General features: G+C 42.7%; 1 protein-coding gene across 2 annotated transcripts in view; it reads left to right on the top strand.

The window, feature by feature from the left end:
- The window catches only part of MAPKBP1 (mitogen-activated protein kinase binding protein 1), a 103,777-nt gene extending 87,594 nt beyond the window's left edge, over nt 1-16,183 (top strand). For both annotated transcript variants that reach the window (XM_064512598.1, XM_064512597.1), the window contains 7 exons: nt 1,514-1,659; nt 2,134-2,304; nt 3,191-3,269; nt 4,815-5,125; nt 5,917-6,831; nt 10,167-10,252; nt 11,272-16,183. In XM_064512598.1, the coding sequence (XP_064368668.1) occupies nt 1,514-1,659; nt 2,134-2,304; nt 3,191-3,269; nt 4,815-5,125; nt 5,917-6,831; nt 10,167-10,252; nt 11,272-11,565 (2,002 nt within the window). In that variant the 3' untranslated portion in view covers nt 11,566-16,183. The remainder of the gene's footprint in view (nt 1-1,513; nt 1,660-2,133; nt 2,305-3,190; nt 3,270-4,814; nt 5,126-5,916; nt 6,832-10,166; nt 10,253-11,271) is intronic.
- The last annotated feature ends 226 nt before the right edge of the window (nt 16,184-16,409 follow it).

The following is a 16,409-nucleotide window of genomic DNA, read 5'->3' as shown; positions in this document are numbered from 1 at the left end:
AAGGATTTTATGCCAGCCTGATGCTAAAGGAAGCTGAACTAAGAACACACCATTAAAATAATCTTTCCTCATGAGAAAACTGTGCACATTAGCAACCTCCTCCAGTTTCTTGTTGAATAAACAACTTGGGAGCAGTCTTTTTTCTTTCTTCCTTATCTGGGTCGAAATAAGCAAGGGAAAATTTGAAAGCTGGAAAACTTCCTGACAGTGAGGTTTGTCTGGCTGTGAAATGCCTATCCAGTAGAAATGACAGGACACTTACTCGGGACAATTTCAGACATAATTGGGCAAGAATTTAGCATATGTGGTAGGTAATGACCATGTTCTAGAAAGACGTGTTGCATGACTTAAAAGGTATTTAAAGGGACACTGGAGAAAGTGAAGAGAGCTTTCTCCTTCCTTTGCTGTTTCTTCTAGTTTATATTTACCTCACTTCATTTTCTGTTTTATTCCATGCTCCATGCTTTTTCCTTCCCTGAATTGTGTGCCTGCCTTCCCCCTCTAACCTGATGTTTATAGCTCTTTGACTTCCTCTGTCTCCTCCCACTCTGGTACAAAGAGTGGGCTGATAGCTTTAGATGGCCTTTTATGCAGTAGTGCATACCATGATTTTGCAGTTGAAGCTGCTGGGTTTCTCCCAGTTTCTCTTTGTTTACATTTTTAATTTTATTATGATAACATTTGGACAGAGCAGACCCATGTGCTGTTCCAACATGTCAGAAAGGGAGGCCCTCTGGTGACGTTGGATACAGACTGGATGTATCTCCAAAGTATGCTGAGTTTGCAAGCTGCCACGGGTAATTCCCACTCAGGTTACACTGATTGACTTCTGTGTCCTATCTTGCATCGAGTGCATCTGAAACCAAAGTATTTCATAGAATGGAAAGCTGAAATCCTCTGGATAACACAAAAGGAGACTGTTGGTGTCATTCGACAAAATCAGGCTTGTAAAATCACAACAAAAATCAGGAATCCAATCCTACAATACTGTATTTCATACAGTGTTCTCTAGTCTTGCTCAAACTCAGAATTGTCTCTATTTTGCAACACTGAAGTGGCCCAAGAAAGGAGGTCATAAGCATAGAAAAAGTTACTGGATTAGTAACTGCTAGGTTAGGGCTCAAATCTATGGCAAATTGGAGTTTGCATTAGGTAGGTATAGGCCTGTTTTTAGTCCCTCTTTTCATTAAGTAGACCACTATGTTTGTTCTCCAGCTGCACTGGAAATCAAGTCAGGGCAGCAGAGCGCTGGTGCCTGGTAATCGTGGAAAACTGGCAATGCCCAGAAAGTCAAAACAGTCCCCTTGATTTCACTGTCCAAGCTTAATGAAATGCAAAAATATACTGTGTAATGATGAAAGAAATTATTTTATTTTTCTCTTTAAAGCTTTATCTTTGTAATAATCAAAGGTGTTACTAACACAGGTAAGGCCTTATTAAAGTTAGAATGCGTTCCTTTAAATGTAAAATAATTATCTCTTCTAGTGTTGTATATTTCCTGTCTCTCTTGTAGTGAGTTCCAAGTAAAAGCATTACCCCATGGGAAGCTAAGTAGAGGTTATCACAGTAACGGATGCCCAGACAAACACAGCCCTGACAGTGCCTGCTCTGTAGATTACAGTAGCAGTCGTCTGTCCAGCCCAGATCATCCAAATGAAGGTAAGATGCAAAGGCGTATTTTAAATCTATTTATATCTGGTGTGGAACACTGCAAGAACTTGCTGAGGTTATTTTGTGCCATGTTTATCAATTACTATCCTGGTCTCTAATACTTGATCCTCTTCATGAGCTGATTTGAGGTCATACACTTATGAAAACCTTGCTGGAATTAGCATTAGCATAAAGATTCAGGCACTTCAGTGAGTCTACCTTAGAAGCAGGGGTTGGCTGAAGTGCACTTTCCATATGCTCTTTTAATTCTTTTCTGCCTTACTTGCTAAGGAGGTCGCTTTCATGTTGATTATCCAATAGGCTGTGCTGTTTGTGGAGTACAGTAGATTAGAGAAATGCACCTAATGCTGACTGACTTGTGCTCTAACATCTAGGTTTACTTTAGCATCTTACTGTCTGTCCTAACCTGACTACAGTTACTGTGGTGATGCTACCAGTGTGTTGTTTTTTGCCTCTTCCCAGATTCTGAAAGCACTGAGCCCCTAAGTGTGGACGGCATCTCAGATCTGGAGGGAGAAGAGGGAGAAGAGGATGCAGGTACTGGCATGCTTGAGGGAGAAATCCCCCGGACACCCGATCAGGAAAAGTTCCTCAAGCAGCATTTTGGGACCTTGGGCAGCACTGATGGAAAAGGTACAGCTCTCTGCTCAGCAGAAGGACTTTCTCTGTGAGATCACCCCAGATTTGTCTGCTGTAAAAACCAAATGAGGCTACAAGCCCTGCTAGGCTGTCAAGGGTATGATTCTACATGGAGGGGAAAAGGGGGAAACTGAGATAGAGAGGCCTAAAAGAGAGGCATCTGATAACCCAAACTGACACATACCCCAATTTGATCCACACAAACTTACCTACAGACTTATGGGGTTAAGTATCGTTCTTGGAATCCTAAAGAGCCATTCTCTTGTTCCAGCACTAGTTTTAACTCCTATGTATATGCACTCATATGAACTGCGTGAGTGTGGCCCCCCCATCGGTGACATGTAGTGGCCTCTAGTGGTATGCAAAGGCATAACAAATGCCACAAAAGAAAAGGCTGAAATGCTGGGAGGAGGGAGAGAATAAGAGGAGACATCAGAGTGGAAAAGGAGCTGATTAGTCCTTATCGACCAACTTCAGAACAAAGAGTATCTTTCTAGCATTGATAATGGTTGCAGGTAGCAATATCTCTGTGAGTTGTCCATTTTAATGTTTTTTTCCTTCGTTGGTCTGTTTTCTGCTTGATATCAGTGCCTCATGGCCCTACAGGCAAGATAGGACACAAAGGGAAGAGAAAAAGGAGGAGGCATGCCCTTAGGGAGACTAGCAGTTTAAGGCAGAGAAATTATAATCTGAGTAGAACAGAAAAGGCAAAGGCGATTAAATAATTTGTTCTCTGTTATTTTAGCTCAAAAAATCCCCTTTGATATGGGGGAGCATTTGATAGTATCTGTGATAAGAAAATGCATTTGTCAGAATGCTTGCATCTTGATCTGTAACTAAATTACTCCCTTTCTCTCCTCCTTTTCACCCAAACTTGTAGGTGGCTCATGTAGAGCTCTGGAAAGAACTGAAAACCTCAGCATTTCCTCTCGCTTTCTTTCCCAGTCCCCGGCTCTCAGGTATGGCTCTGTTTTCAGTGTTTCTGTCTGTCTTATTTATTTTTATTAATGTGTGAATAGGTCTTGTGCTAGGCACTGGGCCAAAATATGGCAGAAGACATCTGACCTTAATGTACCTAGGCCCAGTGAGTTCTTAGCATAGGCACTTGGCAGGTTGGTCGCGGTCCCTTCCGATTTGGACGGGCCATTTTGTATCACATTAGCTGCTCTGTTTATTACTAAAGCAACACTTGTTTTGTTCCTTTTCCCTCTTCCAAAAATATGCTTAACTGTTTCATGATTAATGCCTTAATTGATTAAGCTGGAGGAATTTGTCATCTAATTTTCTTTTCACCATTTATGGTCTGTTTATTCTTTTGCATTTCATTCAGCTTGGACAATGAAAGTAGGCTTGTTAACTTTTCCTTTGTTTTACAGTCCTTTCTTACTCAGCTTCATTTCTTGGTCCCATGCCTTTGCAGGGTGCTCTGACGTCTGATATAAAGCCCCATGGGAATACTATTCCCCCCCCCCCCCCAAATCCCAACCCCAGAACATCCCGAAAGGCCTCTCCAAAGTGTTTCCATTGGCACTAAAACAGGAAAAACGGTGGAAATACTTCTGTTGATTTTGTTTCATAAATGTTTAAAACAACTCCTTTTCCATTCCTCTGAAATGACAACTTGAAATCTGGGCTCAGATTGGTTTGATTTCATTGAACAGACCTGAGCAGAGCTGGGTACATCTTTTAGGGTTTGCCAACTGTGTCTAGATTTGGCATGCTTGGGAAGCTTTCTGTCATTGCTATGTTCACATGCAGCTGTCGCTGCTGTCAGGAGTGGCTGTTAGTCTATCCTGCATTGGGACCGCCTATTTGGGAAGAAAACTGGTGGTTAGCTATTGTAAAAGCTTCTGGAGAGTTGCAGTGGTGGGAGAATGAAGTCACTGGTGCTCTGGAGGTGTGATAAAAGTAGCTTAAACTCATGGAAACCCCTAGACTTCTAATCTGTTTGACTGTCAAACCTTACAGATTGAGAGTCGCCTCCTTTCTGAGATAAGCCTGCTATGCTTGCTTGGAGTGGACAGGAAGAGGAAATTAGTCTTTTCTCTTGAAGATACTGACCAGCTTTGATAGTAACTGTACTTTCATACTGTTATGGCCTCTGTTGGGTTACCTTAGAAAGAAGTAAAAAGATTTTGGTGTTAGAAAGGTGAGCTGAGAGAAGAGACTTGGCCTGACCTTACCCAGTCTTCCCTCCTCCTGGAACTTTTCCTTGTATCCTGCCTTCACCTTTTACAAAGTCCCTCCCTGAAACAGTGACCCAGTGCTATTTGTGTTAATTGGCACTCATCCTGTAGCCTAAGGTGGGATGCTTGAAGACCAGTGCTCTTCAAGTGAAGGACAGAACAAAGTGGTAACAGCCTAGGCCAATTTTGATGTAACAGATCCAGATAGGGAAGGGAAAGGCTCTTTATTTTGGAGAAACTGTTCTAATGTGTGTGCCTGTTCATCCAGGGCAACCTACTTACTTATTTCAACTGCAATTTCTTCATTGTGTTCTCTAGACATTTGTCACTCTCCTCATCGAATCTGATACTGGATTCAAAGCCCATCGAGCCTCCAGCCCAGTGCAACCGGATTACTCCGGACCTGCTGAAAAACAGCAACAGCCATCCTGGTGATGCTTTGGAGAACAGCCACCTCCTGGAGAGCGTGAATTCCCATCGGGCTCTTTATGCCCAGAAAAAACGCAAGTCAGCTTTAGAGGCCATCCGAGTTGGTATGGGTCCTGGACGAGTTACTGCATCCTTTCCAGAAGGCCCTGTGAATGCAGTGATGAGAAAGGCACAGTCAGTTCATGACCTCGTTCATGAGGGTAAGGACATGGGTTGGAATGATGATATAAATCCAAGAGTAAAATTGGGAGATTTGAGTTTGAGCAGTGATTTGAATTAATCTTACATCTTTCTGTATTCTGAGCTATAGGCAGACAGTTTGCATGTCTTCTAATTCTTAGCCTGTTAAGGGAAAACATTTCTAACTTGTAGTGCAGACTCTGATCTCCTAATTATCAGTCTGTGATATTTGTCTGGCAGCAGTGGGAGGAGGGATGCCAAGGGCGAAATGAACCATTTACAAAGAAATCCTCTCTTGCCATAGGTGGTTGCTCCAGACCAAGACTGAGGCTCTTGAGGGTGGGGAAAGAGAGGGACAGTAAGAGGGAGTTTGCTGTCTCTGCACATTCTGTGTGAAAAACTCCACTTTTGAAACTATCAGCTCATGAACTAAGCACTAAGTTTGTTTTTAGAAAATAAGCCTATTGCTGTAGCACCATGTATATGTGAATGGATTAAAGAGAACTGACAGTTTTTGCCTGCTTCTTCTGGCTTCTCTGTTAATGATAGTAGTTTCTGAGGTCTCCTTGCCTTAACTTTTAAGAACAAGTACCTCTAATCAGGTAGGCAATAGTGCGTGAGCAGGATGAGGGATGGGAAGGACTAGGCTGTTGAGGCTTGGTGATGTTAACCTGAAGTAGTGGTTTTGTACACCTATTCCAGGGGCTGAGCTGAGGCCCGTAGGCTGGAGCAGCTCTGATGCTTCCTGATTTTAGAATTCACTGCAGACTCTTGTCTATTTTTGGTATGTTTGTCTGTTTAATTTTCACAGATAAGGGTCCTGGAGCGATATCCTCTGCCAAGCAGCGTCTTCAGACTCTTACAGTGGTTGAGAAAGATCCCAGACCTAACAATTGCAGGGTGTTGTCGGCCAGTCTATTGAAGATGGATGGATCTGGTGCTCTGCTGGCCAAAGATGTCAGGGCTGCCAAACCAAAGTCGTACATGAACCCCACGACCAGCTTCCGGGCTAAGATGTCGCGGAGCATATCTGTAGGGGAAAATCTGTATCTTGGTTACTCTACTGAAATGTTGACTGAGGGGAGGACTAGCCCTCCAGTGGCAGAGAAGATGCAGCTTAGTCCCCCAGCAGATGCCGAGAAGAATAAGCTACCAATGAAAGAAAAAGAAAATGTTCCAGTGAAGCCAGCACTTCAGCCAGTTGTAAACTGCTCATCTCCCAAGTCCTTTCACAGCAAGTTGGCATCATCAAATCGAGCACACCTGATCCTTGACATTCCAAAGCCATTGCCTGACAGACCTACACTGGCCTCCTTCTCACCCACTACCAAATCCAAAACCCTGCTTGAGCCACAGTCTCCACAGTCACCTGCTGGGGCCTGTAAAAAGAAGCCTTTTCCTGAGGGCCGAGCCTCCAAGAGGGAGAATCAGACTGCTGGATCTCTGGTTCCTGGTAAAGAGATTCCCCTAGGACTTACTAAGGAGAGCCCAATGGAGAGTCCAGGCTCAAGGACAGGTTGCCAGGATGAGCCAGGGGTCACTAATCCAAAACTCAGAGAGTTTTCAGAGAGCTGGCACCCAAGGTCTCCTGAGAGCGCATTGCCCAGGTACAGGGAGAGGATTACTGGCATTGCCTGCGTGCTAGATGACCAACCTGGACTTTGCCCACTAGACCCCATCAGGGCGAGGTCTCCTACATCTATAACTGCCTCGGCACAGGTCTCAGGTGTGCATGGATACCCATCTCTTATCTTCCCCCTTCTGTCTCCTGTCTTTGTGAACCGCCTCACGATCCCATCACATTTCTTTACGTCCAGCTTCTGGCCTGTCTCGTCCTGTCTGCACCTGTCTCGTTCCATAAGCCATCCCCTCAATGGTGAGACACTTCTTCAGCCTGACATCTTTTTCTGAGTCTTTAATTTCCCTTTCCTCTTGGTCTTATGTCTGAAGGTTGTTTTTAGTTGAATGTTTTGTAGAGCTGAGCACCCTCATGGTTTTCTTTGTAAACTTACATTGTAGGGGCTCAAGCATTTTTTGGTCAACACTAACAACTGACATGCTGAGAATCCCCCTTAGTGTGCATCAGCTGCATTCCATTCTGCCCCTCAAGGCATGTCTGACCGGCAAAATGAAAGTGCAGGTCTGGTATGTGTTACCTGGACCTAGCAAGCACAGATAGTAGTGACAGTGAAGTTATGCCAGGCAACTCAGGCTTTACTTTGTTAACGTGTGCAAGCATGCAGAGTCCAGGCAGGTTAGCTCACATAAGCTAAAGCTTGACCAAGACAAGTTCCTTGCTGCAGCCACCTGTGATAGTGAGAGTGTCTGTCCTGCTATCACTTTGCTTTGAGGACATACTGCAAGTTGGATATGTAATCCACACACAGGCCTAGCCTTTGGGGTTGAACATAAAGAGCTTTGAATTCATACAAAGCAATTTTTAAATTGTTTCTAGTTTGGAGAAAAGGTAGTAGCTGGGGAACTATCTTACCTGCTGAAAAAAGTTATTGAATCTGTTACAGGCCCTGGTTTAAGGTACTTCAGTCGGTTGAAATATTTGCAGGTAACTTCAAACAGGAGCAGAAATCCTACTCTTCAAGGCTGCAGTCTCCAGAGATTGTTCTTTTGTGTGTCAACTTGCAAGGAAATATGCCTTCCTAAAATACTCAGCTGAGTCATGCAGTAGGAAGCTGGACTTCAACCATTGTACTGATGCCTTGTACATTCAGGGGATTAAACAGTGCACAAATTTTTAACCCCTTTTGCTATGTTGATCTCATTGATGCCATTATTGACATGTGAGTATGAGGCACCTCTTTATAGTCCTCCTCTGATCAATCATCTGTGTACCAGGCTACTCCACCTATTCACTGCAACAGTAACCAAAATCATTGCAGAGTTGGTCTGCCCTTGATCCGCTGTTATTTTTCTTTTTGTGTTTCTAGAGGGATCAAAGGCCTTAAGATTGAAGCACTATTATGCAAAACAGGCAATGCAGTCTTTTGTCTGAGGGACCTAATGCCCTGGTACCATAGGGTATCCATGAGTGTGTCTAAAACCCAAACTCCTGCAGGGGGTGAGGTTTCCTCCAACAGCAGGTGCAATATGGAGCTGTAGAATCTGATTCTACAGCAGAGAAGTAATTGTCAAGTTGTTTGTATGCTTAGTTTCTTATTCTAGACTGGGGAGTCAAGCTGCACATCACATGATTTTTTTTTTTTTTTCCTGACCAGTTGCTAGGAGTCTTTATTTGCAGAACTAGCACAGATGTCTGTGGAGAAAGGGCTATTTTTTATTTTTAAGCAGCTCCCAATACACAGTACATCCTGGCAGGGTATTTCAGCACCATCATTTAGTGAGTTAGTATTGTTTCGTGCATTGGATGCCCAACCTTTTGTTTTGATCAGCAGACAAGAGTCAGCCTTCAGCTTCTTGCAGGCCACTCTCTCCAAATATTTAGTGATAAATGCTGGAAAAGCTGTTTAGATCCAAATCTGCTATTGCTATGGTCAATTTACTGTGGCTTCTATGGATTCCAGTGTGGGGGCTTAGATTAGAATTGTAGGGTTGGCAATCAGAGACCTGAAGTCCTTTAACTCTGTTCTGCTCTTGACTTGTTCTGTGACTTTGGGATTCCACTTAATTTTTCTGTCCTTCCATTTTCTTGCTTATAGAACATGTGAGGATATGGAGACTTAACTGATTTTGTTAAAGCATTTTGAGATCTACAGGTTAAAAAAAAGTTGCAGATGTGTTGAATACTGTTGCTGTGTTTATTATTGCCTGCTGGTTTCTGAGGAGGTCTGCTGTCCACACCCGGGAGGCTGAAAATGCCTGTTACTCCAGCATTTATGTTACATTTGTGACTTTTCTCCAGACTGATAGCACCATAAAAGCATGATCAGAAGAGAAATCCAGGAACAATCTGACAAGAAAGAGCTGTGCTTTAAATAACAAACAAACAAAAAAACAAAACCAGAAGGCAAGAATCTTAGACAAGAGAACTGAAGCTCCCTGCCCAAACCCTACAAAAGCTGGGTGATTCAGGAGCAAAGAATGCAGATGGAAGAATTGATTCATGTCCGTTTGTTCTTCTAGATGTATTTATATAATTAGCTTGAAGCTAAGGTCCCCGTAGCCTGTCCAAAGGTGACCTTCTTAGTAAGAAGCACAGAAGTAACAGTGCTAATGTGAACAAGTTTTATCTTTTAGGTAACTGAAGGAACTTGAATAACATTTGTGCAGGCCTTTGCAAATTGAAGATAACTGCAGATTATATGTGTGTGTCTTTGTCTTCGTTCATGATTTATGTCTAACTCATGAAAGTGTTTATTTTATTAAAGCATTGCAGGCCTTCAGCTCTGAAGCCTTGGAGATAATGTCTAATGAGGGCTGAAGGTGGTGTTTTTTTCTGTTGTTTTGCTTTTATTTTTGGTTTTCAAATTATAGCAGTGCAAATCCTGGGTTGTCCAGAAATGCAGATCTGTTGTGATTGAGTTTGTTAGACAGCACTCCTCTGGACCTCAGTCCTTACTAGAGAACACTGTAATAACTCAGCATAATCCTTTATCCTCATAGCTCTTTGCTGAACACTCTACAGAAGGATATGTTAAGGAGAGTGTGTAGAGTTCTGAGTAGGTGGAAGCTAAATTAGGGGCTCCTCAGGTCAGTCCCTTTTGCCAGTGGAATCCTTCATTCAAACTTGACTTTAATTAAAAATGAGAATGGTGTGGGTGATCTCTGATTATGCTTGACTGTAACCACATTGTGCAGTCTGACAGAAATCATTGTTAACTTTGGAGAGGCTAAAGACTAGAAAAATAGGAATGTTTGAAACAAGAAGCATCTGGAGATAGTGTGATGGAAAGTTCCTGAGCTTACCTGTTTAATGATTGGCTCAGAGCAGCCCTAAAAACAAATGAAAAGTATGCACATATATAAATAATATAAAAAAAAAAATAAATAAAATGTATTGGTTTTCTTGCCTGGCTGGGAGATTGCAGATTCTGGAGTGTGTCTGTGCCTTAGCTTGGGTTTTTATTTTTTTTTCTTCCCCTACAGAACCTTCCATCAGTGTAGAGCAGTGTGAACATGTGGTATCTGAGCTCCAGGACAGCATGCGCAAAGCCATTCATCTCTACCGCATGGTGAGTGGCCTCAGACACTGGCTCTGTTTTGGCAGCCTGGCTTTAGAGCCCAGGAGCGTTGAATGTGTGTGTTTGCTGGCTCAAAGTGTTCTCTTGACTGGCTGTTTAGTGACAGAAGCTGCCTGGTTGTCTACTTGACTGCAGCTAAGCTTGAATCTGGGAGACAGGAACTCCTGATTTCTAACTTTTGGTTTTTCCAATGGCTTGCTATGGTATTCTGAGCAAATCAATTAACTTTTCGGCCTTTTTAGCCTATGTGTAAACTGTAATAACAGTATGGTCTTTCTCAAAGGGGTATTAAAGAATTAGTTAAGATTTATACAGCGCTTCAGATAGATTAAATATTATAGGAGCTTTAAGTTTTATTATCCAGTTCTGTTCTCAGTCTTTGATGCCTGGGAAGAAGATTAGCAAATGTGAAATACTATGGGAATCCAGCTGTGAGAGGGAACATGTAGTCATTTGCTATTCCCCCTTCCCGCCAGACCATAGTTATATGCAGAACAATATCATAGCTATTATTTTCTTTGCTTAAGCACTGCTCTGTCAAGTCTCCTGTAAAGAGTGTGAAACTTGCACAGTGAGTTTCTGCTGTACGTTCCTCTGCAGCTCTGCAGTTTCGGTGCATGCGTTAGCTCTGTGACTGCTCTGTGTTCCTGTGACCAGTTGTACCTGGCAGACAGGAAGAAAAAGAGACTCTTGCCCTGTGCTAGAGCTGGGAAATGCAGCACCTCTTTAGGCCTAATAAGGGGAACACTACCCCAAAATGTGATTCCCATGTCTGTCCTATTGGAGTAATGTGTTTGGTTGTTGTATGACTAGCTGTTTTGGATGCCTGCCCTGCTATATGACTAAATTGGCAGTCTTGCATGTTGAAGAACAAGGCACTTGAGTAGCCTGTAAATCTTGTTTATGGCTTCAGTTCCCTGAAGGGCCGAAACATCTTACTTTGTGGTCTAAATACCAATACATCTCCCCCCCCCCCCCCCCCCCCCCGCCCTTTCCTTCTTTGTTTTCAGGTGTTAAATGATACGGAGTCCTCTACTGACAAAGATAAGATAGCTGGCCTCCTGACAGAAACATTCTCCTTAATGAAGAAAGAATTGGACTCCCTGAAGGATGAGGAAGAGCTTCCAAAGGCTAAGGAGGTGCTGGCAAAGCCACAAGATACCATTAGGCCACTGAATGAGGGATGCAGTGCCAATCTACCCAGTCCCAAGAGTTTGGGGGATGAGCAGACACTAGCTTTGCTAGAGCAGTACTCAGAGCTATTGCTACAAGCTGTGGAACGACGCATGGACAAAAAACTCTAAAGGGGTGCTTTTCAGGTGATTGTGGACACACAGAAATAATCCCAAGAGGAGGACCACAGAAAGAGCCTCGGACAGATGGACCATCATGAGGTTCTAGAGGTGGTGGGGAGGCCTTTATAAATTTGATTTCCTCAGGCCCATACAAGTGACTTGCTCTAGTTCTTAGCAATGTGCTGGCCACAATTTTAATAATTTTCCCAATGCTCTTCAACTTCCTGTCTCTAGACAAAGTCTTGAAAGAGGAGTTTGGAGAAATTGCTTTGAAATTTCTTCATAGCCAGGATGTCAGGATGTTTGGCACTTAAACAAAGAAAAATCCAGTTTATCCAAGAAATTCTGAACTGCTGACTAAAAACAAAGGAGTCCAAGCGAAGCCAATCCTTTCCACTCCAGGGCTTCATCAGAGTCCAGAAGCAGACTTTTTATGCATTTATTTATTAATTTATTTTTCTGACTGTTGCTTTGTCACATTTGTGGCTATTTTCTTTGTCCTTTAACAAAAAAGTCAATCCCTTTGCTATATCCCAGCGAGAAACAATCTCTGTATTATAAACCCCCAACAGGGAGACAGGCTGGAGTGTCTGTGCAATTACTGAACTGGTTTCTGCTTAAATCCTGTCTTGCTGATCTTTCTTTTCCTGCCTTAGTTTGTTACCTGCAGTACTGTTGTCATGACTACCCTGTCTGCTTTTCTCTTGTTTCAAGGACAGTCCCCACACTGTATTTTATCTACATTCACCTCCAGGGGAGAATTCTGCAACCCTTGGACCAAGCTTTGGAGATTATTTAATGAGATCAGTATTGGAATTTTAATCTGAAATTTGATATTATACTGATATACTGAGTTTTTCTGCAGATGCTTTAAAAAGGGGATGTAGATGCAAATATGAAAGTTCATTTCAGCCACCTTTCATGATTAGGAATTGGATATTGACCTTACTGTAACCATGACTCTGGTGGAAAATTTGGGGGCGATGATTTATTTGTTAAGAAGTGACATGGAAGACCTAGTTTCCATCCCTTACAGCATAAATCTGGATGTGAGAAATCTTCAGTGCAAATACTGCTCCATATACTTTGTTGATTTCACTGTCTTGATAGGAGAACATTTTCTTCTTGCTTTTCCAGAGAAGCAAAATATTTACAGCCCAAGAAAGGTGGGATTCTATTACCTTTCGTAAAGCTATTTCAACTACTCACAGAAAATGGTCTGCCAAGGACTTCAAACAAGATATTTTGGGATGTGTTTACTACAGTTTTTCCTCCCAGACTCTTTCTTGAATTTCTTGACTGAGAAACAGAATATCTTCCCCCCCTTGCATTTGTGTGTGCAATACTCTTCTCACCCTCTGGGACTTCTCCAAGCTGATGGCTTAGAACTGTCCAGTGATTTTGGTCAATGATAAGCTAAGGAAAAAAATGAAAAAAACTCTTTGGCACCTTCCCCTTTACTCTCACCCTCCTTCCCCCAATGGGGACAGATGCCTCGACTGCTTTATTTCTTCCTCCAATCTCCATTCTTTCTTGTATTTAAGGCAGAGCAGTACAATCCCCATTTATAAATGAATGCAAGGAAGCAGGAAGCTTTTGGTGGGTGAGAGAATGCTGGTGTCCATGGAAGTCACTTAAAGGTGGCCAGACTGCAACATGTTCCACAGGTTAAAGGCTTGAAGCAGTTTTCTTTTACATTACTGTCCTGGCTGATTTGGCCATTCTTTGAAACCCTGTGGCACTCTGAAATGTAGTCTGTTGACTAACTTGCTTTTCCTGCCTTTCTGTGACTGGTGGTCTGCAGTGCAGCCTTTTTTCTACTGGGCTGGGCAGACTGGCATTGGATGATCTTTTTCTTCAATATACTCCAGGGCATGAGGAATCTGCAGTTCTTGCTCTCCCACCACAGGTTTGTTGGCTGGTCATAGCTGCTGGCTGCTTCAGGACTTGGCAGGATAGGGAGCACTTTCAGAGCTTTCCAGCTGCTTCTGCCTGTAACTTCAGTCTGTCTAATCAAATGTTTCAGGTGTTCTTGCTAACCTTTCCTTCCATGGGGTTGTACTGAAACTTTAACAGTGCTATCTTCTAGTCCTATTTCAGCATTGCATTGTGCTGAATCAGGTGAGGTACTCAGTTTCATGGGCAGTGTCTCTTGCAGAGAGAAGTTTTGCAAAGGAGGATGAGTTGAAAAGTAGAGGGAATTTCTGGGAGTTTCCTTGAGTGAAAAGGTATGCTGGAGATGCTGCGAGTGGGATGTATGGTGGCAGTCATGCTGGCTGTGTGGAGTTAGTCTGGGTCAAGCTTGCTTCTGAGGTGATTCTTTTTTTCTTCATCCACTTTCAGACTGTGAACATACGTCCCAGTACACAGGAATTCTTTTGCTGTACTGGGGCCAGAAGACACTCAGGTAAAATAGCAGTCCCTTCAACCCAGGTATCTTTTTGCAATGAAGATAATGGTTTGAGGATCTTTTATATTACTTCCCTGTGCAATTTTATTCCATTTTATTGTTTAAAGTATAAGGTAGTGACAAAAGGGATCAGAGATAATACAGGAGAGCAAGTGGCCTGAATGAATAGATCATGTTTTAGTTCTCATCAAAGGTGAAAAGCAACAACCAGTGAAGCTGACACAGAGATATGAAATAAAGTGCCTTGGAAATAAGTCACATGAAGCAAATCTGATTTTTTTTTTTTTTTTTTTTTTAATGCTGATCAGAGGGAGTTTTTTGCTTCATGGAATGGATTTTGCCTATGATCATGGCTGCATATGGGAAACAAATGAGGGTAAATTCTGATCAGAATGATGGTAAGAGAGGTGTCAAGCAAGTAGATTTATTGGAGGGTGGTGGTGTAATTTCAAATTAGAAGTAGATATAGGACATTCAGGAAAATAGATTAGAGGTAGAGATAATGTTGGCTTGAGGAACACCATTGGCCAATACCTGTGAAAGATACAGTACACAAAGGCTTCAGGAAAGTAGATTTAGGACAGAGTTGGTGATCTGTAATTGAAGGATGAATTGGATGGTTGTTATAAAGATGTCTGTCTTGGCCTCTTGTTTTTCCACTTGCTGTCCTCTAAGCAGCTGTTTCTTTAAAGGCAAAATTGTGAACTGTTTGCCCAAGGCATACATGTTATGAATTAAGTAGTAGAAGCCCTAAAGAAGATGCTTATGCCACAAGTTTGATGAAAGGGATGAGGATGCAACTGATTCTTCCCTTGTGACTTCCTATTGCTGGCAATAGGAAATATTCCTAAAAATTCTAGGTTCCAACGCTAAGAGGGCATAAATGTGTTACATTTGGTTACCCCTAGTGAGTATGTTTCATCACAAGCTGTCCATTAGGTCAGGCAGAGAAATACTGAAAGGTAATTGCCTGGGAAGTGGGAAGAGGTAATGTTTGAATCCATTTCTTTTGCTGGTGCCTGTGGTTGTTAGCATAGGTACAACCAGATGTGTATTAAAACAAGTTATTTGTCTAACAAAGTCGGTGAAAAGAATTTGGACCTATCCGTTCTCTTCTCTACATACATTGAGTCCCTCCTGTCCAACATTCCTGGACAAAATGAGAATAGTTGTTTTTCATCTCAACTGTAAATAGTATTACTCTGCCTGAGGGACCCGGTGTTTCATTCCTTGGCCTGTGAAGTGGCACAGTAGGAAGTGCTGGAATCTGAGAAGGCAGCAAGCCCTGCCTGTTTTCATCCTGCTGTGGGCAAGTAACTCCTTCCTCCCCATCCCTCAGCAGTGCCCAGAGGTGGTGTTTACGTGAGTCTGTGTTTCTTCACGCCCTCTCTCAGGTTGTCCTCTCTTTTCTATAGCATCTCCCAGGTAATGGTTGGGGCAGGCCTTATAGTGCTCTCCCCCTCACCCCCCATTTTGCTGATTTCATCACACCTCAGAGGAATCAGGACATTTCTCTAAAAGAGTAAGAAACATACAAACTTAATTTTTTTAAAGAAAGAACATGTATATAATTATATATAGAAGAAATCAAATACAGGTATTTAAGCACCATTGGTAAATTCATGCATGTATACGGTCATCCCCCCACCCCCCCCACATTGGATGTGTAGCATCCAGAGTATTAAATAACAAAAACCTCATTAAAATAAAGACAGGTAGGTGGTCCTGCAGCCCTCGAGTGCTGGCAAGCAGGTGGTTCCTTCTCTAGCTAAGACTAGACTGTCCAATATTTCAAATTGTGTGTTGTAAATAATACACGGGATTGGACACCCTATTTTATGGATAACCTGCTGTAACGTATGGACAGGGAAATGCATGGGGCAGCAACTTTAGGAATAAGCCATGTCCACTCTGCATGTCTTGCATATGCCATAGGCACCAGACTACATGTGTTTTTCAACACTACCCTTTTCTTTCACCAGTTTAAAAAAACCTGCACCCCTCCCTCTTTATTTATAAACGTGTGTTTTTATACTTTTGGCTTTAGGTAAAACAACTCTTTAAAATGTCTTTTTTTAATTATTTGAAAAGATAAAAAGTTAGTTGTTGGGTTTTTTGCACTGTGAGGCTTCCCTGCGGGAGCTGTTTTTAACTCTGTATTCCTTTGTACTCCGTGTCTTAAACTGGTTCAATAAAAATGTGATCATTTGTTACGGAGCTGTCCTCGAGCCGCACGCAGCTTTCTCGGTGGTGGCGGGGGACACTACTGTTTAAGCGGAGTTGCTCATAGGGTGTGCAGGGCTTCGTATTTTTTTCTAGCTCCTCTTCCACAGCTCTAATTTCTGTTCTTTTCCGAGGGCGTGCGTTCATGGGGCGTGGCCCGGCGCTGCGGCTTCCCCGCGGCCGGCGGCCAGAAATGGAGGCTGCGGCGGGGAGGGAGGGG

This window comes from Dromaius novaehollandiae, chromosome 5 (genome assembly GCF_036370855.1).
Source record: "Dromaius novaehollandiae isolate bDroNov1 chromosome 5, bDroNov1.hap1, whole genome shotgun sequence".
Lineage (NCBI taxonomy): Eukaryota > Metazoa > Chordata > Aves > Casuariiformes > Dromaiidae > Dromaius > Dromaius novaehollandiae.
The sequence above is the reverse complement of the archived record's forward strand: the minus strand, read 5'-3'. Positions and strand labels throughout refer to the sequence as shown.